This window comes from Aythya marila (genome assembly GCF_965140915.1).
Source record: "Aythya marila genome assembly, chromosome: 22".
Taxonomy (NCBI): Eukaryota; Metazoa; Chordata; class Aves; order Anseriformes; family Anatidae; genus Aythya; species Aythya marila.
In genome coordinates this window covers 292,956-316,431 of record NC_139063.1, presented here as the reverse complement: position 1 = coordinate 316,431, position 23,476 = coordinate 292,956, and the positions used below count along the sequence as shown (strand labels likewise).

The following is a 23,476-nucleotide window of genomic DNA, read 5'->3' as shown; positions in this document are numbered from 1 at the left end:
AGGTTTCTCTTAACTGTTTGCTTTCTTCTACCTCAACTGGGAGACAGTGGCAAAATGCAGACACCGTCTTTAGCAGAATGAACTGTTCTGTCTTTAAAGCTTGGCAAGACTTTACTTTTTTGTTGAAAGGTTTGGGGTCCATGATTTTCTGGGACAACTGATAATAACTTGGAAAAAAAAAATCTCCTGCAAACAGAAAATGGGCAAGAATATATTTCATTTTCTACCTGTTTGATCTGTCCTGTTGGCAACACAGCTATGCTAGAATAAAGGAGCTTGTTCTTGTTGCTATTGTCTGTTTCAAACACTGCTTAAAGCAAATGTTTGAATCAGAAGGCAGAAATGTGCTTTGTTTTTCCTCTGGTAAGTTGGAGTTAAAAATCTTGAACTTAAATAGAAGTGTGTGATAATGCACATAAGAAGCAAGTTCTCCACATAAATCTGAAAATGGATAAATTGGTAAATGTATGTGATATAGAATATTTTAAAAAAAAAAAAGTCATTTTGTGCTAGTTAATGTATGATGATCGTCATTCTGCTGAATGTGCTGTAGATCTACTTATTTTTACTTCTTAGGTACCTAAAACTTTCTCCAAAGCACCCAGAATCAAACACTGCTGGAATGGATATATTTGCCAAATTTTCTGCATTTATAAAAAACTCTAGACCAGAGGCTAACGAAGGTATGTCACTGGAGGGCTGATAGCCGTACTTGCATTATTATATTCCTGTGTTGTTCAGAGCTATGTGAAAGGTCTCACTCTTCAAGATAAAATGGTTTATTTCCCAGTAAGACTGGGAAAGGATGGAAACATGAAGAACTTTAAAGCTCATTACATGCTTCTGTGTCTCCTCTTAGACCCTTATACTAAGCATGTCCTTCTGTGTATGGCAGAGGAGAATGGGTGGGAGAAGGACTTCACTCCATTCTTGCACCCCTTCAAGTCTCTTAAAGCTTGTTTTAAAAAGAACCGTTCCGTCCACTTTTCTTACAAGCAGGATATTTTAATAGGGTGTGCATGTGTTGTACAAGTCCCTAACACTGAAATTTCTCTCTGCAACAGCCATTCAAAAGTCTTGAACTAAGTAGTAATGATTTTAACATCCAGAACCAAATTCCATGCAGTGACCGAGTTCCAGTCCAGTTGATGAGGCCTTACTGCACGCTTGATATTTGACCTTTCTGTGACTGAGTGCTCCTATTCACGCTGATGAATTGAGCTTAGTTTATGTCAGTTTATGTGAAGAATTAAGACACTTCAATGTGGAGAGAACATAGGAGATGGAAGGTGCGAGGTTAATAAGAGTTAAAGAATGTGCAATTAGGACTTAAAGTCATTCAGTACAAATCTTTTATGGTCAATGTAGTTTGAGGGGAAAACTTCATTCAGGGAATCAGAATGCCTTTCTGCTCTATTTCAGTCAGAGAGCTCCAAAATATTTGCAAATATTCTTAATGAGAAATATTTTTTGTTTTTATGGGTTATGCTGCCCTCTGCTGCTGTGTTTCAAAAACCTGGGTAGTCTGCATGCTTAGTTGTGCCTCTTAGCTGAGCATGTGACATTAAACAGATTATGTAGCTTAACTTAATTCTAACTACAATTTAAGCCAGTTAGGAAGAGTCTTAAGAAACTGACATAAGCCACTTTTTAATCCAAAAATAAACATTTGTGAATAGTCTTACAGTGCTACAAATTAGTGCAAGCTCCTATATAAACTACCTTTGAGATAACCTGTATCAGTGTGATATTTAAGAGACTCTAGTTCTGTTTCATTGTTACTAGTGTTTCAAGTGACTGCAATTGCAGTTCCAGCAGAGGTGTTGTCCCCAAAATTGTGCAAGGATTAGAAATCCTTCATTGTATAATCTCTTCTGGGTACCACAGTGATGTGGATTTTGTATTTCAGGTCTGGTACCAGTATCAATATCCCAAATGTTAATTTGCTTTGAAATTTGCTTGCTGTGGTTTGGCTTTCTTTTTGTTCTTAAAGCTATTCCTTCTTCAATAGCCTTAGAACGTGGCCTCTTGAAAACCCTCCAGAAACTGGATGAGTATCTGAACTCTCCTCTTCCTGATGAAATAGATGAGAATAGCATGGAAGATATTACAATTTCTACTCGCAAGTTTTTGGATGGCAATGAGATGACACTAGCAGACTGCAACCTGCTACCCAAACTACACATTGTCAAGGTAAATGACTTGTATGTAGTTACATGACAACTAAGGAAAAAAATGCTTATAGTCTTATGACATTCTGGAGTCCAATTCATTTCAACCATGCTCCCATGTAAATGTAACTGCAATATTAACAGTATGTGAAGGTACTGTTCACAAAGGCTTTAGGAGTAGAGCAGCTGAATTCTATGAAGGTGTAAACCAATAGACAAGTCAGGTAGTAGATGATACAATGGGACAAGCTAAATCCTGTTTTACTGTGCTGACCAATATGGTCACAGGAGGAAGTTGCAATATGTAAACGAATGAGGTAGAAGAAGGAAATTGAATGTCGTGTGACCAGGTAATGTTGAAGTGCATGTCCTCTTCTTATACAGGTAGGGAAAACTGCTCTAACAGTAATAGTGTAAATACCTCGATGCAGGAAGTAAAAGGAAAAAAAAAAGCCAGTTCAGAGGTGTAGAAAGGAGGAAGTAGCACAGGAAAACTGTGGGAGTGAAGATGTGCCTATGTAGTCATGGGTTGGCTTCTTTTCACTCACTCCAATGATCTTTGTCAGTTTTGTACTGCAGATGGAGCCACAGATTAAGCTTTTGCCTGGATGCGGAAGTATTTACTTTGGAGAGGACAAATTAAAGACTATGTGAGGCAGTATGCTGCCAGGTCCAGGCATATCCCAGAGGGGCAGGTTCTACAGAATTGAGAAGTGACTCTGAGCATGTTGGAAGGGTTACATAGCAAGAGAGTGATGAGGGATGGAAAAGTTGTTTATGCTGAAATGTATACATTTATCTTTTTTTGTTATTGTTCTAGGTGGTGGCCAAAAAATACCGCAACTTTGAGATTCCCAAGGAAATGACAGGGATTTGGAGATACCTGACAAATGCTTATAGCAGGGATGAATTCACCAATACCTGTCCTGGAGACAAAGAAATTGAAATAGCTTACAGTGATGTAGCCAAGAGACTCACTAAGTAAACAACACTTGCAAAAGAGATGACTTCTTACATATTCCATAACAATGCTTCTAACAGACTGCTCTTTCCATATAAGATAGCATTTTTTTTGCATGAACTTGCAGTTATTCAAAGTTAATGGTGGATAGACCAGGTACAGTAATTACCTAAAGTTTGCAGACTTAATTATAGCCTTGTTTTTCCTTACCTCTTTTCATAGCAAGTCTGAATATCATTAACTCAGTTATGTTAATGTTGCACTGGGATAACTCTGGATTCTTTAGCAAGAAGAGTTACCTTGCCCCTGCTACTTTTCCTTGCAAACATTTGATCCCTGTCTATGAAATGGTCTAGGATACTGTCTTGCTATATGGTACCAGGAATATTTATGTATTTTGGAATTTATTGCTTTTCCAGAAGATTTATACACAGTTGTCGTATCTACAACACATTGACCTGTACCTGTTCGTCTATCCTCTTTGCATATAGAAGGGAACTTACCCAGAAAAGCCATGTGTGGAATATTTGGCTTTTTAAAAACAAATCACACACACACATTTCTCTTGGATTTGCAATCACAGTGATGGCTGAGAATGGACTCAGATGTGAAACTTGGATTTGAATGACCTCAAACATCAGGAAGTTTGAATCTAGGCTTATGCACTATAGCCAGAAGCTCACAGTTCAGAGCTAGCATTTAGCTATGTCTTCAAGAGTTTGAGATTTAAAAAAAAAAAAAAAAAACAAAAAACACAAAACACATCAGCTTACACTTGCCCCAAGTTCTGAGTTGCAGCGAATAACTGTCAGGATGCCCTTTAACATCATGAAACCAAAAGAATTGGATGCTTGCCATCTGTTCACCTTAAAAATTGCAAGTGGCTTTCTTTTTGGTAGTTAAGAGCCTTTATTCTGTATAGGTCTTCCTGGTGATATTTACTTAAATCTTTGTCGTAAACAAAACATGTAAACATTAGTGTCATAGTTGATAGGTAGCTACTGTATATGGTGAATAGCAGTGCAATGATTAGTGATATAAAACTGAACACTGACAGCCGTTAAAGTTGGAACTTTCTGGGAACTTTCTTAAGCTATTTTTTTTTCCTGAAGAAAGCTAAAGTGACCTTTAAAGATAACATTTGCCTTAAATTATAGTATTCCTTTTTCTTTTTTGAAAGGAAACTTATTAATTTCTCTTGTAAAGAAATGGTGCGTGGAAATGAGTCCGTACATTGAATTTATCCTGATTGCTTGTCTGTGTACCTGGATTGCAACTTTGCATAATCGTAATCATTGCACTACTATACATAATCTTTTTACAGCAACACTGAGGAATAGCACTGCATTTTTTTAAAATCAATTTTCAAATATTTCTAAACCAGGTGAATAGTTTTCTTGTTTAAGAAATTTTGATGCATGAAATAAATTGCTAGGTTATTTTTTAAAAGGCCATCATAAACAACTCCAAAGAAAGCTAGACTTATACCTATTTTTTTTGTAAAGATACTTTTATATTTAACTGATTTTAGAAGCTGGAAAGTGCTATTCCTGTTAGGTTGTTCTTGGAATATTTAACATTATGCAATAACATAAAAATGCTCACATAAACACTTTTATACACTATTTTTTTTTGGTAAGCACTGGTTTTATGAAAACCAGCCTGACTTTTCTAAGCATCCTGCTTTTGCTACTTTATATACCCATGATGTTAGCTTGACATAGAAAAACTAGAGTAAAAGATCTGTATTTGTATACATGGCTTGTGGTGCCTTGTCTTGCCTTCCTAGAACTAGAATTGCAATATAAAGGCAATTAACAATCCTGTTACATGTCTTTCTAAGACAACCGTAGATACATCTAGACCCTATTATAACTTACTACAGGAGTGTTGAGGCACAGAAAGTAAGTTCTGCAGGGTGACCTGGTTAGGAAGAATTAATTGTAGCCTTTTAATAATTACTGTATTCTAACATCACATTCTCATCCTGAATAAAGTTTCTCAGCCATACTAATCCTTTGTAGGGGTTCAGTCTTTGATACGTGGCATCTAGAAAAAGGAATGACATGTTCTTTTGTTAGAGAAAAGTTTTTTTTTTTAATGATATATAGAGGTTTAAAACAAACAAACAAACAAAATAAACAAGAAAAAAAAGCCTTCATTATTTTGGTGCTCCTTGCCATCCTGTAGTTAACCTTTAAAAACAGTATAGGAAGCAATGTAATTGTGGGCATAGTTTTGTTAAATTTTTAACCCTGCTTTAAAACCTATATCATGATGGCCCTTAGAAGCTGTCTGAGGTTGTAGTAATCAGGCCTTGCTCTTTATGAAAGCAAATTAGCCGTCGTGTGCACGCTTCAATACACCAGACAACTCTGTGCATATGAACATGAAAATGCTTTCATGCAGTTCTCTAGTGTGTGTGCTGCCTGCATATCAATGCACACAAATACTTAACTTGTTGAAACACCAGACATGTTGTCTTGTGTAGGTAATATATTCTCTCTACTTTTTAGGCAATCTTCAAACACTTGTAATACATTATATTCAGCATTAAATATTTTAATGATTGTGTCTGAAAGCTTGTAAACAAAGTTGAAGCTCTTGCTGTAAGTAATGTATTTTTTATCTCAGTACAATGTAGTGTTGAGTGTTAGAGCCTTTCCCTTATAGGTGTAATTCAAATGAGGGCCAGGTTAGTAATTTCTAAGGCGATTACCATATGATAGCTGTTAACTGTCCAACGTGAAAGGAATTGATTACTTTCTGGCTTCCTATTGCACAGCTTTATTGTGTTGTGGCAGAAGCTGGCCAGCCTCTTGCTGGCTTCAGCAGAGTCCAGGAATCTAATGGAGGGTGAGCTGCTTTCACCTTTGTAGGTGATCTTTTCGGAGCAGCACAGTATAGCTAGGGTGGTGTGTAAAAGCCTTAGCGTCTGGTGTGGGTAGAGCACTTTCATCTGGCCCCAATCACCAGCCCCACATTAATTAAAAAAGCCCTTTCATAACTATGTAAATTCTTGACTTCTGTCAACTTGTTTACAATCTGATCTTTAAATGCATTTTTAATTTCATCAAACAGCAATTAATCTACCCCCTGTTTAAATTTAAAATGATGCTTCTAGCCCCTTCTACAATTTAAAAACAGCAGTTACCCTTTCAAGTAGGCATTCCAGTTTGCAAGTTGGTTGCATGTATTAGCATGCTGAATAACTTGCTCTATTCTCAAGCTGAAATATTCTTAATTTTCCATTAAAACAGGTGACTTCTGTTTCCTGAACATAAAGGGAAAATCCATCATCTTCACCCCGGTTTTGTGTGGGAGACCAGACTATAGAATGTGCATGATTTTTTTTCTTAACAAAGCTTTATTGCTTGAAGAGATTTCTTATGTGTACCCAGCTGCCTGTTGAACAAGAGGCATGCGAACTTCTGAAACAGTTGCATGCACTCCAGAACTTTCCTATCCATTTACTGTTCACTGCTGGTCTCTGTAAATGTCCCTCATTGACAGTCACAGCCATGTAGCTTGTACGTTTGCATTTTCCCATAAAATTGGTGTTTTTTCCGCAATGGGCATGTCTAAACTGATTGAGAGTTGCGTGCAGTTCCATGATAAGAAGAGAGATGTAATCAAGTTTTTATGCTAAAGTAGCAAATTAGCATTTCATATCAAAGGAACACAGACATGAATAAATTGAAGATGCCTGAGCCAAACCCACTGATGCCTATCTTAATGTAGAACAAAAAGTGGCTAAGTACAGTCAACTTTTTTTTTACTCTTTGCCACTCAGAATACTATCTGAACACATCCAATTAATATCTTCAGAAGAAAGCTTTATTCCAAGTGAAAAATATGTAATCTGCCTCAGAACCTGTGCCACTATTACATTTTGTTTCTGGAGGGAGGAGGTGTGAGGATGGGAGAAGAGTGGAGCAGAATAGGATATAGAGACTCCCAAGACAAGATATCAAGAATTGGAGCATTGTTTGCAGAAATACTTGAAGAGTTGATACAATTTATTGTAGTTTGCTTATGTCTTTCACTCTCTTGAACGTCTTTTACAGATATACCAGTATACTGCTGGCAGCTATTGTTAAAAATAAAATTATATTTTCACTACCAAGCAGATTTTCTATTGTTTTTGAAGACTAAGTTCCTGTATGTGTAAGCTATGACATGAATGTGGTGTGCTAAACTTCAGGATAAGTTTATAGTTAATTATACTCTCAATTTTTGGCCTTCTGTTTTTACTTAAGGCAGAATACATGCTGGTTTTTTATGTTATTACTAGCTGTAATGCCCCGTAACAAAGGAACAGAACAAGTTGAAAAACATTAAATTATCCTACAGAAACTTTGGAAAGGTTTGTGTTCCCCTCTGATCCCCCTTTCAGGTTTCCACATTCTTAAGTATAAACACTTAAGAATATACATTCTGATAGCTTGTTTTTCTCCAGAACACTAGATACTCAAAGTTAAACTGGAAAATTTGATTAAAAATACATCCAAAAATATATATATTTTTAAACTTGTTTACACCCAAATAATCCACTAAAACTAGGCATTTCAAGAGTCGAGACTGAATTCACGTCTCTACAGAAATCTTGGATTGTGGATTTTGGTGCTCTTATTCTGAGTTTCAGCCCTGGTTCCTCACTGTCTTTAGCTTGTAAGTATGTCTAAACTAGTTGTGGTAAACACCATACACCCCTGCTTTTAATCTGAGTGTAAGTAGGTATTAGGTCTCCAGGGCAGAGACCACCAGCTGCTAGTGGAAGTTTTGAAGAAAACTTCCTAAGCGTTATCATGTCAATCTCTTGTCTGTCTTGTGAGTGTTTGAGGTGCATCTTGGGTCTCATTTTGTTTTTGAAAGGAAATGTGTGGAATCCAGAAGACGTTCCTGGAGCCTGTAATCTGGGATGCTATCATCTGGGTTCGAGCGTGTGCAGGAAAGCAATGGCTGTGCTCGAAGGAGTAGGAAATCCAGCAATTAAACCCTGGGTAGGATTACATGCTTGTATCCCTGTATTATTTTACTGACCAGGAGGTCTGTGATCAGAGCTGGGTTTTGCAATGAGATTTCCAGTTACCTTGTTTCGGTTTGGTCACATAGTTCCACAAAATGCAATCGTGTGGACTGTAAAGCAAGGTAACATGCTGTTTGTGTGAAGAGCGTACAGAAAGGGAATGGTGTTCAGCTACGAAGATGGTGTTTGTCCTGAAGAGCACAAACAATCGTCCTAGGATGTACAATAAATATTTTATATAATTAAAATTTGCTGCAAGTGCTGCTTTCATCCAGCTGATAACCTTTCTATTTTTTGCTAGATGTTGTTTTAAGGCATTTCAGGTACCCAGGCTGGTGCGGAAGGTTCTTACTGGATGTCCTAGCAAGAAATGGATGGATTTTGGCTTCAGTGAAAGCTATGGAGCCCATTCCCAAACAGTTCTGTGTAGCTGCTGTCTGTGAGCAATGGGGAGAACTTGAGGGGAGCTAGGTGAGGCTGAACGTTTCATGTCTATCTCTGACCACTGCATTCTCCCTGTTCTCAAGGACGGCTCTCATCCAAATAATTATGAACTTGATGTGAATCTAGGTTTCGTAGCTCTGGCTTATCTCTCCAAAAGTATTGGTGTGTTCCCTAGGAGAATTAGTCTGGAAATCTCTTGCAATGAACTCCAGTGGTTTAGAATTTGAACCACCTAAATTATGATATGTAGTAATTGTGAAAGCAGTCAGTACCTGTTGGGCTCAGTTGCAAGGACTGAGACAAGTGGAATCTGTACTGCAGTGACTATTGTGCTTTGTCACTCCTCTTCTTCCTCTCCTGTGCCGCCTCTTCCAACGTCAACAGGCTTTAGCTAGACCCCAGTTATATTTGAGTAATGTTTTTCTTCTTGTTTGTACTCTGGCCTATTTTGACTGAGCTTAATCACAAAATGGCTTGTGTTGGAAGGGACCTCAAAGATCATCTAGTTCTAACCCCCTGGCTTAGGCAGGGACGCCACCCGCTAGATCTGGTTGGCCAAAGCCCCATCCAACCTGGCCTTGAACACCTCCAGGGATGGGGTATCCACAATTGATTGCACAATTGGCAGCCAAGCCACATGAAGATCTGGAGATCATAAGTGCTGGTTCATCTTTTCTTTTTTTTTTTTTTTTTTTTTTTTAATGGCATTGGCCTTGAAGTATTGGCATCTTGTATGGAAATACTGTTTTATATGCTCATCACCTTATTTTTGTGATGTTTCACTGAAGTTCCTAGAAATTAGCTAGAAATAAGCATTTTTTCCAACCTAACTGGCCACACGGTTTCCTGATTTTGTTAGTGTAGCTCCGTATTTTATGCAGGGGTGGTGCTTGCATTTCAGAAGATCTGATTTGTCTATGTTTATTCCTTCAGCAACGAGCACACTTTACATGTATTCAAACTCCATTTTTTATTGCAAAGAGGCTAGAACAGACTGTTTTCCAAAAGTTTCCGTACTACTAGTTATGGTGTGGAAAATCCAGAAATGATTTTCTAATTACTTCCTCAAATCGGTTTTCTTATAAACAGCAGCAAAATACAGTAGCTAAAAGGCCAAGGAGAGCCTGCTGGTATAATCAATTTGTCAGAGTGCAGTTGAGATTTTTATGGAAGGAAAAAGAAAAGTGGACAAACCTTTGTATTCAGTGGGATAGAAAAGGAACTCATTTCAGTTGCCTGAAGGCTTTTGGACACCCATTACAATGAAAGCTAAGTATGAGCTGAATGTCTAAACATTTTTGCTGTCTCTGTAAGTCTCCAGGAGAAAGGGTGGATTTAGTGACTCATTAATCAAGAGTATGTTTAACTGTAGCGGTTCCCAAACTCCTCTCTGTGAATCGCAGGTGGTCCATGATGCCAACGAGAGTTTTTATGGCTTACGTGAAGCAGGGGATAGTGTTAACGAAAGGTGAATGGTCTGTGAGAAGCTGACAGACATTCTGATCGCAAGTCTTTGGGAACTGCTGCTCCAGGGCTTTACTTTGGTGAATTTTCTCTGCAACAGCAAGATTCACCTGGAACTGCTGAATAGCTCGCATCCAAATGCTTGGTTTTGTGGTGGTCTACTGTACTCAGTAGGTATAGTGTGAGACTGAATGCAGTTTAATGGTAAATAAATAAATAAATAAATAAATTCACTAACACTGGCAGTAACGAAGCTCTTCAGCCTGGGTTAGTATTTTGCTGAGATTACCACAAGTGTATCGTGGCTGAGCAACCTGGGTTCGTGTTTGCTATGTTCGAAATTAACCAGAGATCAGGAAAAGTAATACATTTGTCACGATAAATAACTTCTGAAACATAATAAACTTAAGATGACTTAAAGAGCTGCCCATCTTTTAACTGTGTGGGAGAAAAATGAAAGGTCTGGAGGTACGTGGTCTTTCTCTCTGCAGATACGTGGAGGTACGTGGTCTTTCTCTCAACATTTGGTCTTGCTAAACTTCTTGTGAGCGCTCAGAGCTGATGCTGGATGGTTTCCAGAGCCGGAAAAAGAGAACTCATGATTCTTTGACTCAAGAGAAGAACTGCTGTGTTCTTACCACTGGACAGAGAGATGAAAACAGTTGCTAAACAAAGATCAAACATGTGAACTTTATAAATAAACAAACAAAATTGATGCTAAGGGATGTCTCAGCTCCTTTGCCTACGGCAAAGGGCTTGGCAGGACCTAGGAGAATGACTTTGTCAGTTTGCACATGGAATTCTTATTTTAAAGAGTCTGATTAAAGTGATAAGGCTCTTTTATTCTGGTTAAAATGACCTTTTCAGTCCATGCATTGGTAGAATGTACCAGAGGATGCAGGGTAGAGGAGAACCCTTTTCCAGTGTTGAGCTCTAGATGTCGAATGTGGCAAAGTTATAAGTGATGTGTGATTAAAAAGCTGATTCTAAGAAGCTGAAGAAGCTGCTGTTAATAGTAGAACACTCCAAGGCAGCAGGTTTGCTGCTTTGCTAAGGAGGAAGCTTAGTTACCTGAGAGAGTTGCCTGCAAGGCAGAGCTGGGCAGCAGGGTTCTCTGTCTTGGTGTCCATTTGAGTCCTGTTCCAGTCCTAACTTCTGATGTGCCCGTTAGTAATACAGGACTGTGGTTTTCAGAAATCTTTGATCAGTATCTTAAAAGATGCTGGTGGTCAGAGTGAGAGCAGAACCCAGGTGCAGGTAGCTGTTCTTTTTACCTTTTTTTATTCTCTCAAAATTTAAGTGATGTAAACTGGAAATGGGAAGCTTGTTGGTCCGACTTTTGCCCAGCACCTAAACCTAACAGTCTTGACTGTCCCTGCTTGTTCACAGTGTTAAGTTTCATCAGTCTGTGACAGCTTCTGCTCTCGTTGCTCCTTTAGCTCCATACTCCTGCTGCGGCCTTTTCTGTGTGATGCTATACCTGGATGTGGAGCATGGCTGCGGCTGGCTCCTGGTTTTAATTTGGAGCAGCCCATTTGCAGCCTCCTGACAAGGCAGCCGGCTGCAGTCAGCTTAGTGCCTGGTAGCAGTGAGCCCCAACTTGCAGCCTTCTCCCAGAGGCCCAGTTGCTCTGTACTTGTGCTGTGTGAATAGCTTTCCAAGGAGAACTTACACTGCTGAATGTTCCTGCTGCTATGTGGGATGCCAGGCAAAAGGTAAAGGCCCCTATCTTCTTCCTGAACAATTTGCTGCCTCGTAAAGCTGTGGAACTGGACCCTGTGAGCTAAGTTGAGCTGTTACTCTGCAGCTGTAGGATCTTTGGAGGTTGTTTCTGGGACAAATTTCTTGTAGAGTAAATTGTGTAAGAACTGTGGTCTTAACAATAGTTCCCTGGACTTGATGCGAGGGGACCTGGGTTAATTTCTTGCCTCTTTTCAGCAAGCTGTTTTCCTTTTGTGCTGTCTCCTTTTTGCTTTCATAAAAAGGGAGTGATTTCCATTAAAATATTTTAGTAGTGCTTTCCATCTGTAGATACCAGTGAGGAAACTTGAAGTTATCCTGGACAGTCATGTCTCTGTGAGATACAAGGAAGGGCAGAGCTCAGCTGCTGTATTGGCACTGGCAGCAGAGCTGGCCTAAGCACAAGCAGAGCTCCAGATGAGTTACGGCACTGCTGCACCCTGCCTGGTGTCAGCAGGCTGTGGGGCGAAGAGAGCTGAGGTTGCTGCAGCAGAGAGGGGTGCTTGAGGACAAGGGCATGTGCCACAGGGAAACCGGCTTCTGTTAGCTCTTCTGGTCACAATGACTTCTGTTTATTTGCTTTGCTGGCTCACTGAGAATGAAGTTACATTGGTGTAACAAAGCTGTGTTAGCATTCATACTGATTCTGTGGCTTGTAGCTGAATTTTTTCATTTGATCTGGCTGGGATGATCTGTATCCATGGGCTCCTGCTTTGGATGTGTTTGAAATAGACCCGTATGATGAAGCTTGTGCTTTCTTTTTTTTGTTACTCAGGGACCAGGACAATGTAAAATGCTGTTTGCATGCAGGGTGGCATTACCTGTGACAAATGAGCATGTGAAGCCAGGATACACCATGCAAGGTCACAGGGACACAGGGCAGGAGAATGCTGAGAGTTATTACAACTCCTGCTTGTATATGTGGGTTTAAGGTGTAGGCAGGCATATGCTGCTTCAGCTACTTCTTAATTTTAATTTCCTCAGGCAATATTTCTTATGGGGACTGGGAGTTCCTGTAGTTTGTGTTTTTATTAAGGCAGTGGTTGGCTCTTTGTCTTGCTGCACCCACTTGCCTAGGAATCAGATACACTGCAGCACATGCGCGTTTACTGCAGGCATCATGCGAGGGGTTGACAGGTTTGAAGTATTCAGCATGAGATTTTTTTCAAGGGATTTCTAACTATCATCAGAATGTTTCTGGACTTTGAACCAGAATCAACCATGCAGTAAGATTTGCCATAGCAAGACTGTGGAATAATGCTGCTCTGATCAGTGGGTGAGTTCTGTGCTAATCTGTTGAAGAAAGAAATTTTGCACACTTGCAGGATGGAGATTGTTCCTGGGTCCCAGCTACCTGCCCTGCAGTCACAACGTGTGACAGACCAGTTCAGTTAGTCTAGGATCCTTTCATACTAGTGGGCAGTGAAAGATGCACACGAGCAAACTTTCTCACAGTGCAACTAGCCCACAGGGCAATGCAACCCACAGTTATTAGTGTGCAAAATCCCTTCTCAGACTCACTCTGTCCTTCCCCTCCAGATGAAACTTTCCCTATGGGTAGTTATTCTGTAACTCATTACAGCAGAATTTGCTGCTCTTTCCCATGAAACTTCCTGCTGCAGGCTGGATTTTGCAGTGGTTACTGCATTGGTCTGAACCAGTCGGCATTTCATAGCATCTTTGGGAAGGTGAAGGATTTAGGGAAGTCTGGGGTAAGGGGGAAGGTACCACTCAAAATGTGCTGTAGGTGATGGTAAACTTGCTGGGAGCAAGTGAACAGGGGCTCCTTGGGGGCAGAATCCTGCCTGTGAGCCTCTAGAGAGGAGACGCAGGTGCTTGACTCTGGGTCCAAATGGTTAAGCCTGTGCTTAAGGAGGGAGAGGCTCCTGAAAGTGTTGGATGGTTGTAAGAGAAGGATCCTGAGTATCATAACGCGACTCAATGTATTGGAAGTCTTTGAAGTCTTCTCCTGACATCCATCCCGTACCAGCATCTTTCATCCTTCGCCAGCGCTTCCCCAGCTGAAGCTATTAAAGGGAAACTACAGAAGCCATAAATCTTGGCTGTTAACATCTTCAGTGGTAAGATTTCACAATGAGCCCAAGTTGCTGCAAAAGATAAGAGAAGGCCTTGAAACCAAGGCAAGTTGTGACTGGTTCCCAAGAATAGCTGAGCTTCACAGCTTCGTTGGGGGTCCCTCCAGGTTACTTGCTCACAGGCGCTGTAGCTGGCTCTGCTGCTGACTCCGGGTGCCCTTCTGTGAGTCACCGAGCGCGTGTCTGCAGCGTGCAGCGCAGCCGGGAGCAGAGGTCCCCCGCTGTGACCTGACCTGAAAGGGTGAAGCAGTATCTGGGGGATGCTGTATGGAGGTTAAACAACCCAGCTGCAGTGCTGTCCTGCCGTGATCACACTGCTTCCAAGATTGATTGTACGCCCACAGGGAGCTGACCTTACAAATGCACCCGTTCTGGTGGAGTGTGGGTGCATGTCAGGGACCCCCTTTGCATGTGGAGGGTGGAGTGCCTCTCCTGGCGTTAACAGGTCTAGGAAGGAATCCAGGAATCCTGATTCCCCAGGATTCCTGATTTGGCCCCCCGTCTGGTTGGAACAGGCAGCGAAAGGTGAGGGTTTTTTTTTTCCTGTATCCTTACATTAAGACAGTGGCTGGAAGGCTCCTTGCTTTATCGGGAGCGTTGGTTTAACAGAGGAGAAAAACGCAGCCTGAATTGCTAGATAGCAAATGGGAATGATTCCTGGGAATGTTTCCTTAAGTGACTGGGAGCGTTGTTAGTGGGCAAACTGGAATCAGTGCTACATTCATGATCTTATTTACACCCTTGCTGTGATCCTGATCTCTGCCCAGCCTAGAGTGCATATCTGTACAGAGTTCACTTCAGTATAAACACTTGGCTCTGCAGAATGTGTCAGTACATCACATCGTCTGCCAGGCGCCTTCCTGAGTGAGTTTTCATGGGAGACTTGTTTTTTTCTCATGTCATCTTCACAGCACCAGTCTGGCAAGGCTGCTCCTTCCAGCTGAGCAGCCAACCAGGAGGGAGCAGAGGGGTCTGCAGAGGAGAAGGCCGGTTACCACCTGAGAGGGCTGTGGCAGAACAGCCAGACATCTTTGCCCTCTCCATGCCACAGGCTGTTTTCCCATCAGCATTGCTTATTCCTGCAACTCCCATCAGTAGTGGCAGTGGAAGAGAGAGAACCTGCCTCAGTGTGCCAAATGTTGCTCTGCAGATGCAGCTGTTTGACGGAAGGTCTTTGCCATCTCTGTGAAACCACCTTCCTGGCTGGGTAGGTGAGAGAACCTGCCACGGTGTCTGTGTTGGAGCACAGGGCTCGGGCTGCCCCTGGGGGCTGTCACCTTGTGCCATGCAGAGCACAGGCTGGGCTGAGAGGAAAGCAGGGGCATGGGGCATCTCATCACGTCTGGCCAAAGCCTTCCTGAAAACAGCCCCAACCTGCAAACCACTCACTCAGTCCTGCCAGTTTCAGTGGCTTTGCTCTGCCCACTCTCTTCCTCCAGGCATTGAAATGATTCTCTGAATAATCTTCCGTTTGATTTTCTTGTTTTGATGTCTCCCCAGCATCACCAACTTAAAGCTGCCCTTCTGCAGGGAGACTGCCTGCCGCTCCGGCCGCATGCTGCCCCTCAGGGCTGCGCTTTTCTGTCCTGTCACATGCTGTGCCGAGGGGAGGCTGGTGTGCACAGAGGGCAAAGCAGGACCCACTTGGACCCAGGAGAACTTCTGCATCTGACACTAACACCCAGACAAAGCCAAGGCTTTGAGGAGACAAATGCTGCATCTAGGAGTTCAGATCAGCAGCTTTTAATGAAAACCTCAGCGAGGCAAGAGCCTTCAGAGCTGCTGTTGCCTTCCAGAGATGGCTTTGCTCCTTCGCTCCCCATCAGGGCATATGCATTGCTCCCTTGGACCTTTTCAGAAAAGGAAGCCTCATTATTGGCTATGCAAATAAGGTCGGCTTTTATTTATTTATTTATTTATTTATTTTTTGGCTTCAAAAAATAAAATCTTCAATGTTTGCTGCCCTGCTGATAGACTGGAGACCTGCTAAGCCCTTCCTGGCATGGCGTTAGCGCAGAAGCGCACAATCCTCGCCTCTCAGCGCCTGCTCTGAGCAAGTGGTATGTGTCTCAGGGGATCAGGACTGCTGGGTCTGCTTCTGGCCATGAAGTTCTGCTTCATCCTCTCTATGCAAAATGGGTCCTCAAGGCCCTGGAAAGCATGTTTGTACTTCAGCTTTTCTGTCAAGGGCCTTTTTTTCCCCCCTACTGCACAGCATCAGTCTTGCTCCCTGCGACCTGCATACACCAGGTGTGGATCTCGTCAGAGACCACTGGTTCTGCAGCCAGTTTTGCTTTGGGATCAGTCTGGGGCTCTGTTCCTGTGTGCATTGGCTCTTCCAAAAACGGTGCTGAAGGCAGCATCTGCTTCAGTCTCAGAGGTGGGAGAGGACCCCCAGAAGGGTCTAGGGCACATGGTGGCAGATGGGGAGTGAAAAGCTCTTCTTGGAGCTTCCACAAGCTTCTTTGTGTCCGCGTGAGATCCAAGCGGCGTTAGGTCCGTAGGGAAATGCAGGAGGCAAATGAGGCAAGGCGAAAACTCTCTGCTGGTGGTTCAGCAGCTGTGGGGACCGGCCGGCCCCGTGTCCCACTGTGCTTCTCGGACTGGGAAGCTGTCGAAACGCCTGCAGCTTGGAGCGGCTGCCGGCGGGGCCGAGGCGCGGTGGAGCCCGCAGCGCCCCGCGCGGGGCCGGCAGGGGGCGGCCTCGGCCCGGGAACCGCGGCCCGGCCCGAGCGGGGCAGGGCAGGGGAAGGAGGCCGGGAAGGGGCCGCGGGGCCGCGGCCTGGCCCCTCCTGACAGCCGGGGGCGTGCAGGGGCCGGGGGGGCCTCCTGTTCCCTCCCGTGCCGCATCCCCGGGGCGCGGGTGCGGGTCAGAGGTGGCCTCGGAGGCGCTGCGGGGGCCGTCCGGGTGGGCGCTGGTTTCCTGGGCTGTCCTCCAGGCGCTGGGTGTCCTCAGCTGTGAGGGGAGCGCAGGGATGCTCTGAAGACTGAACTCAGAGGTGCCCGCACAGGCAGGACCCCACGCGAGGCTGTGGGTTTCTCTGGGAAGTTTGTGGTGTTTTGTCCAGCGGCACCGCGGGGAGGATCCCGCCTCGTGCATTGGGTGCGGAACGCTGGAGGTTGATGGGTGCCCAGCAGGACATCTGGACAAGTGCCTCTGACCGTGGTATTTCGAGGGCCATCTCACTCCACAAGGCGTCTCCTTGGCCTGTGCCCATTGGCTTCCCACAGAGGAACCTGAAGCACGGCTGGATGCCGGGGTGGTTCCTCACTGCCGGCAATAGATGGGACAGGTAGGGTGAGGGTGGGGGAGCCAGGAGTTACCCCAGCTCTCTCAGGTTGGTGCCCTTGCTGCTTAAATGGTGTGGCCACTTTTGTTAACCACAGCAGATGCTCAGAGACTCTCGGCTGCTCTCTGGCCGGGTAACTGTCCTCACTTTGTGCTCCCCAGGCTCCTTCACAGCCATTAATATGTGAAGAAGTTAGATACACATTTAGCTCATATTCTTTGCTATTAGCAGGTTTCTATAGATGCCACAGAAAGCATGTTATTAAGGCAGATGAAAGGCCAAGGAACGAGTTTGCTGTGCTTGTGCATGCCCATGGGGTGAGTTTTCTACCCCTCCCCCATTTTTATTGTATTCATCCTGCATCAAAGTTGCTTCGAGAAGCAAGTGAGCTCTCCAGAAAGGCCCTGCAATGGTGGTAATGGAGCAAAACCACAAAAGTGTTTCACTGCTTGTGAAGTAACAGACTGATGGCTGGGCTGAGCCAAGCTGACAGGTTGATCTTTTGCTTCCTGCAGCCTGTTGTTCAACTGAAAAAAAGGCAGCCCCGCTCCTTCCTGGAGGCTCTTCCACCAGCCCCGCTTGCTTGCTGACTCTTGCATTCCTCCTTCCACATGTTAGTTTAATTGCTCCAGTTGGAGCCTGGAGTGACTGGGCAAGGCAGGACATTCTGCTGTTGACATTGCTACTTTTGACTAAGAGAGGCCAGAGGTTTTGGACTCACCCTGGCCAGTATGTGTGGGCAATTTCCTTGTGGAGTTTGGCTACTCCCTGTCGCAGACACAAAGGGAAGCTGGAACCCACCTGTGCATGCACATGCTCCCTGTTGGGGGGGATTTCTCTTTGCAGAACCATGGCTTTGCTGTAGATGCCCAAAGGGTAGCCAGGTCCCAAGCTGGGCAGCAGCAGTCTGGACAGGTTTGGTAAGAAATGCAGCTCTGTCCTGGGACTGGGAAACTGCCACGGTGCAGCCTTTGGGTGGTGGGCAAAGCAACGTCTTGGTGGGGGTCTTGGTGGAACTGTGGACAAGGGGTCTGCTGCTGCAGCACGGCCAGGTCTCTGTACAGCCTCTCCTGCCTCTCCTGCTGGCTGTGCAGCTGCCAGAGGCTGCTCTGCCTTTGTGCACACTGAGCATCACCCCTGGAGCTCTCGTGCATCTCATCTTGGGGAGCTTTTGGCTGAATGCACGTACCCCATCTGCAGACCTAAATCAGTCACACAGCTGCACAGGACCTTCCTTCAGATCTATCCCTTAGGATTGCCAGCCTTAAAAAGAGGAACCTGGCTCCTGCCTTGCTCAGCTCAAACCACACATGGGAAGACGTTGGGAGAGGCTGTGCTGGAGCCTCAGGAGAACAGAGGCTTTCCCCAGGGTTTTTTCTGGGTGGTTCTGCACCACTTTGGTTGCTGTGCTGTCCTGTGCACGTCTGCCTCAGCTGAGAAGTCAGGGCTGGAGGCTGTAAGGTCAAACCTCAAAGGTAAGTGGCTATTTCTGGAATTTCACAGAGAGGAGGCAGACATTGGGAGCCTCAAGCAGGATACGTGAAGGGACATCATGTATTGTCTAGAGAAACGAGTAGCGGGAAGAAGCACAAATCCCCCCTGCGCAAACAGGAGCTGAGGAGGGAAGATGATGTCCAAAAGAGAGGACACAAGGTGCAGATTTTCCCACCGTCTCTGGCTTTGCAGCAGAGGCCAGGGTAGTCTCAGCAGGCTGGGGAGCCGCCACCACTGGGGGTGAAGGACATGTTACAGCGCTCAGACAGATGTTTGTCTATGTAAACACGAGCGCGCCTTGGGCAAGGGAACAGGTTCGGCGGCTCCCTGGGCTCCAGCGCTGTTTCTCTGTGATTTGTATGCACATACTTGCATGTGGGCACATTCACTCACCTATGTGCTTGTCCCACCATAAACACATGTCTGAGATCTGAACAAAAGTTCAAATACATATTGTCCTTGTTTTATTGTCAACTGTTTCTAGTCTCGTTGAGCACTGCAGTTTTGTAGTGCTTCTGGGTATGAGAAGGATTATACAAATGGAGCTGTTGTAGGACTGTAATTTCAGAGAATTTTTCTTACCATTAATTTTTTCTTTTCTTTCTTTCTTACTCAAAAAAAAAAAATACACACACACACAAAAAAAAAAAAAAAACAAAAACACAAAAAACACACACTTCTTTTGTGCACTTTGGACTGAGCTTGTCATATTTCTTAGAGTCTCCAGTGACTCCTTCATACTACAGACTTTCTGGAGTCCTTCTTGTTAGACCAAGAACTGCGTGATTCATTGTGTGCTGGAGATTTAATACTGCACGTAAAACATTCCCGGTTCAAATTTGTTTTCTTTCTTTCCCCCCTCCCCTCCTTTTTTTTTTTTCCCCTCATTCTTGGCTTCTCACTTACATCCTGGAATTTTTTCACAAGATATAAAATAAATACATTCCCAAATATGTCCAGGAGGAAATGATCTGCTTGGATTTTTCAGCTCTTGCTTTAAGGCCTTGCACGGTTTGGTGCTGTTCACGGCAGCGTGTTGGGAGGCCATCTGAAGATGCACAGTGCTTTGGGAGCAGCCCAGCCTCTGCGTGCAGCAGGGCTTCTGTGTTTGGCGACACATGTTGCTTGCTGAAAACGTTTGGGGTTGTTTACCCAATGATAGAGGCAGATTGTTAGTGCAATCAAAGACTTTCCTGATCATTTAACATGGATAACTTCTTTAGATGACTTTTAAGGTCATGGGCCCTGTGATGGCATGTCTCATGCCAGCATTAATCAGCAGGTGCTTCACTGGTTTGGTCCGATATCACTTTTATGTTGAACAGCCACTCCAAGAGCAGTGGCCAGGGCCAGCTTCCTCTGAGGACAAAGTCGTCTGACGGGCAGTTAAGTGATGACTTGAACCTGGGAAGAAATACTTGAAGCCTTTAATTATTAGGTTGCCTTATGCCTGCCTGTAGCAAGGTGTATCGGTCCCAGGCTCTTCTTCATCTGCATTTTTTAAATGTATGGTAATGAATTCAAGTCATTCAACCATGACCTGAGAATCAATTTTTCAAAGGAGCCCAAGGCTGGATTTCCCAGGACTTGGTTCTTGCAGTGGGCTCTTAAGTGCAGTCCCTTCCCAAAGTCCTCGCAGTGTCTGATTTCCAAAGGGAATGCAGCACCCCTGTGGTTTCCGTTGGCCATGCTGTCCAAGGAGCCCTTTCCTGGGCACAGCGTGTCTGAAGCAAGGTGGTCCTGCTCGCTTTGCTGCCCGAGGATGTGCTGCCCGAAGCAGTACTTGCCAAGCCTGCAGGAGACGGAGTTGCATCAGCATGGCACCTCACCTGCAGCTAGGGTGGATTAGCATGGGTATAGTGGCACGTGAAGACACCTCGACCTCTCATGGGCCTGGAGCACCTCCTGGTTCTGCACCATGCCCTGGGGCTGTGTCAGCCTGCTGGGTGTTAACAACATCACCGTCCCTGGGGGTGTTTAAGGAAAAGTAGGAGGTGGTACTTAGGGACATGGGTGATACTGGTGGTAGGGGAATGGTTGGACCAGGTGATCTTGCAGGTCTTTTCCAACCTTAATGTGATTCTAGGATTTTGTCACTTGCCTTTGACAGCTTTGGCCACCTCTGCTCCCTTCCAGCCCTTTCTCTTCCCACCGGAGCAGCAGTTTGGATTGCCTCTGGGCCTTATGTTACAAACCTACGAATCTTTTTGGTGGTTTGGGCCCCTGTGCTTGACTGGGCTGCTATCCCTCTGCTTGAGTGACTCGAGCAGCTCCTGTGTGTGTGCAGATATATATATGGTGAGCAGCTTTCCTGCTTCTGTGCGTTGTGGAAACACCTCAGGGGGCTAATGCAATTCCTGGCTGCTGTTGCCTCTTTGCTCTGCTCAAGGAGCTGCCTGGAAAGGCAGCAATAAGTGCACGGGCTTTGCTTGACCGGTGTGTGCTGGGACAGGCCCAGCTGGGGAAGGCTGGGCCCAGCCTGTGGGCAATGCTGGCGAAATGCCTGGGGCCTGGCTGCCGTCGGCCTGGCACCAGGCACCGTCCCAGGAGATGCAGCCAGCTGGTGCCCAAAACGGGCTTTGCAGGGTGGATTTTTTGGGGGGGAACTCTGTTCCTAGACCCCCTCCTCCAGAAGAGACCTCTACAGCACCTCAGCCTTGGAGCAATGAGTGAGCTGTCAGCAAGTACCTTTCTCAGGTATCCCTGTGCTGGTGGCCCCAGCTCCTGGTCCCATGCCAAGCTCTGTATGCCCAGAGAAGGGGTGTCTTGTGGTGCTTACAAACCTCCCCTTTCCTGGGGAGAGGAAGCAATGGGGTTGGGACCAGCTCAGCGATGGACCGGAGGCCATAGGTTCAGTCTCATGCTTTTTTCTTTAACTTTGTCCATGCTCTTAGCTTCTCGTTGGCCAGCGAAAGTCAAAAGGGCTTTTCCAAGAGCGGCTTCTTCCCCAGGTGCATCAACTGTGTCCCTGCTGCCCCCTGTGCCGGCTGCTGCAGATCCCGCGGCGGAGGCCCCGGGCTGCGTGCCCCGCCGGGCGCAATCAGCCGCCATCGCGCCATGGAGCCTGTGGCGGCTGTGGGCTGTCTCCCTGGAGCACCCCAGCGCTGCTTTCATTCAGCAGCCTGTAAACACGGTGGTTCAGGCATTGCTTCAAGTGTGGTTCAGCCATCGCCGCTGTGGGGGCTGCAGCTTCCCGGCTGGGGTGGGGCTGGCAGCTGGGGGCTGTAATTGCTTCAGCCACCCAACTTTAATCCACCTCTGTCGGTGAGTCAGTGCCCTGAGGGGCTCAAGTTAAGAGCTAGGGCTCACTATATATAGTCAGTGGGGCTGCTAGGAGGCAATTTAGGAACCTGCCCCTCCCTGTTGGCTACCTGGGTACCACAGGTAGGGAGAAGTACCCTGAGATGGGGAGTTAAGCAAGGCTGTTTTACTTAATGCTGGGACCAGACAAGGAGCCCGTGGTCAGTTGCCACAGTTCATCTGCGGCTGAGGCAACTTCTTAAACCACTTGAATTCACCCCGAAGCAGGCGCCTGGCTGCGCTGCTTCTTGGTGCAGAGCCTGCTGGGCACCAGCCCCGGGAGCCTGTGCTCCCCCAGCCCCGAGGCTGTCGCTCTGCTCCTCAGGCAGGAGCCTACGTGCGTTTCCCCAGTGTGCTGGGGGCCGGGAGTCCTGGTCCCCCACTGGGGCCCTGCTGGCGTTCCTGGCACCACGGCTTCCCCTTCCTGACGTCCGTTCCCATGTGCAGAGGTCAGATGCTCGAGCTCATCTGCCAGCCTCGTCGCCCTCCAAGCCCCAGCAGAGTCGTTGCCACACAGCATGCAGGGCTGAAGCTCCTGAGCACCAGAGGAGAGGAGCCAAACCTCTGCCGCGCCAGGAGACGGAGGAGATGGCTTTAAATGGAGGCTTCCTTTGTGCCCGGCTTTGCTTTGTTGGCGAACAGCGCTTGGCTGGTCACAGCAATGTAGCAACTCCCCAGCACACATGTTAGTGGTTTTGAGGGCTAAATTGGACCTTGAGAATTAGCAGCCTTGTAAGTCAATAACAACATGTCCTAATGAATGCAAGATGTCCCTAGGAAATGAAGGCTCCTTCGCTCAACTGGGATCCTGTGACTGGGAGAGGACCAGTAAACAAGAAGGAATGTTTCAACTGGAGATGAGCAGGAGATACAAAGTCGACATCTAGATTTCAAACACGCCCCAAACGTGGGTGGTGGGGGGCACGAGCCATTTGCAGTTGTGAAACATGGCCCTCCGTTGCTGTCTGCCGTCTGAACGTCCCCTGCATTTCCCTTGGGTGGAGTGGGCTTTGAAAACCCGGCTGCTAAATGCCACGTTGTCCCCCCGCCCCTCTCCATCACCGTGGGGTGGAATTACTCCCTGGAGCCGTCCCGCCGAGCTCGCAGCAGCGCCTGCCTTCTTGCGCAAGGGCTGTTTCCCTCTGCCCCCCCTCACAGCCTGCCTTCACAAATGCGCCCTTCTGGCGAGGCCGCTCACGCCTGGGCAGCCCTGGATGCAGCCGCTGCATATGGGAGGATGGAGCGAGGCTGCCCGTCCCAGAGGAGGTTTGCGCCCGGGGCCTGAGCACGCTGCAGCTGTGGGGAGGAGGCGGCAGGGCAAGGGGCTGGTTTGCAGCTGGTGGCAGCGTGTCCCTGCGGGGGAAAGGTGCTGGTGGGGATCTGCACTGGGGCAGCCTGTGTGCTCAGCGCGGACAGAGGTGTCTCGGTGCCATCTGTGTGGCTCTGCCGCCACGAGGGGCCAGAGCAGAGGAACGGCAGGGCCAGCT

At 45.9% G+C, this 23,476-nt stretch overlaps 1 protein-coding gene across 1 annotated transcript in view; it reads left to right on the top strand.

The window, feature by feature from the left end:
* CLIC4 (chloride intracellular channel 4) overlaps positions 1-7,254 on the top strand; it is a 29,202-nt gene extending 21,948 nt beyond the window's left edge. The window contains exons 4-6 of the mRNA XM_082777417.1: positions 577-683; positions 2,012-2,193; positions 2,992-7,254. Of these exons, the coding sequence (XP_082633543.1) occupies positions 577-683; positions 2,012-2,193; positions 2,992-3,156 (454 nt within the window). The 3' untranslated portion in view covers positions 3,157-7,254. The remainder of the gene's footprint in view (positions 1-576; positions 684-2,011; positions 2,194-2,991) is intronic.
* The last annotated feature ends 16,222 nt before the right edge of the window (positions 7,255-23,476 follow it).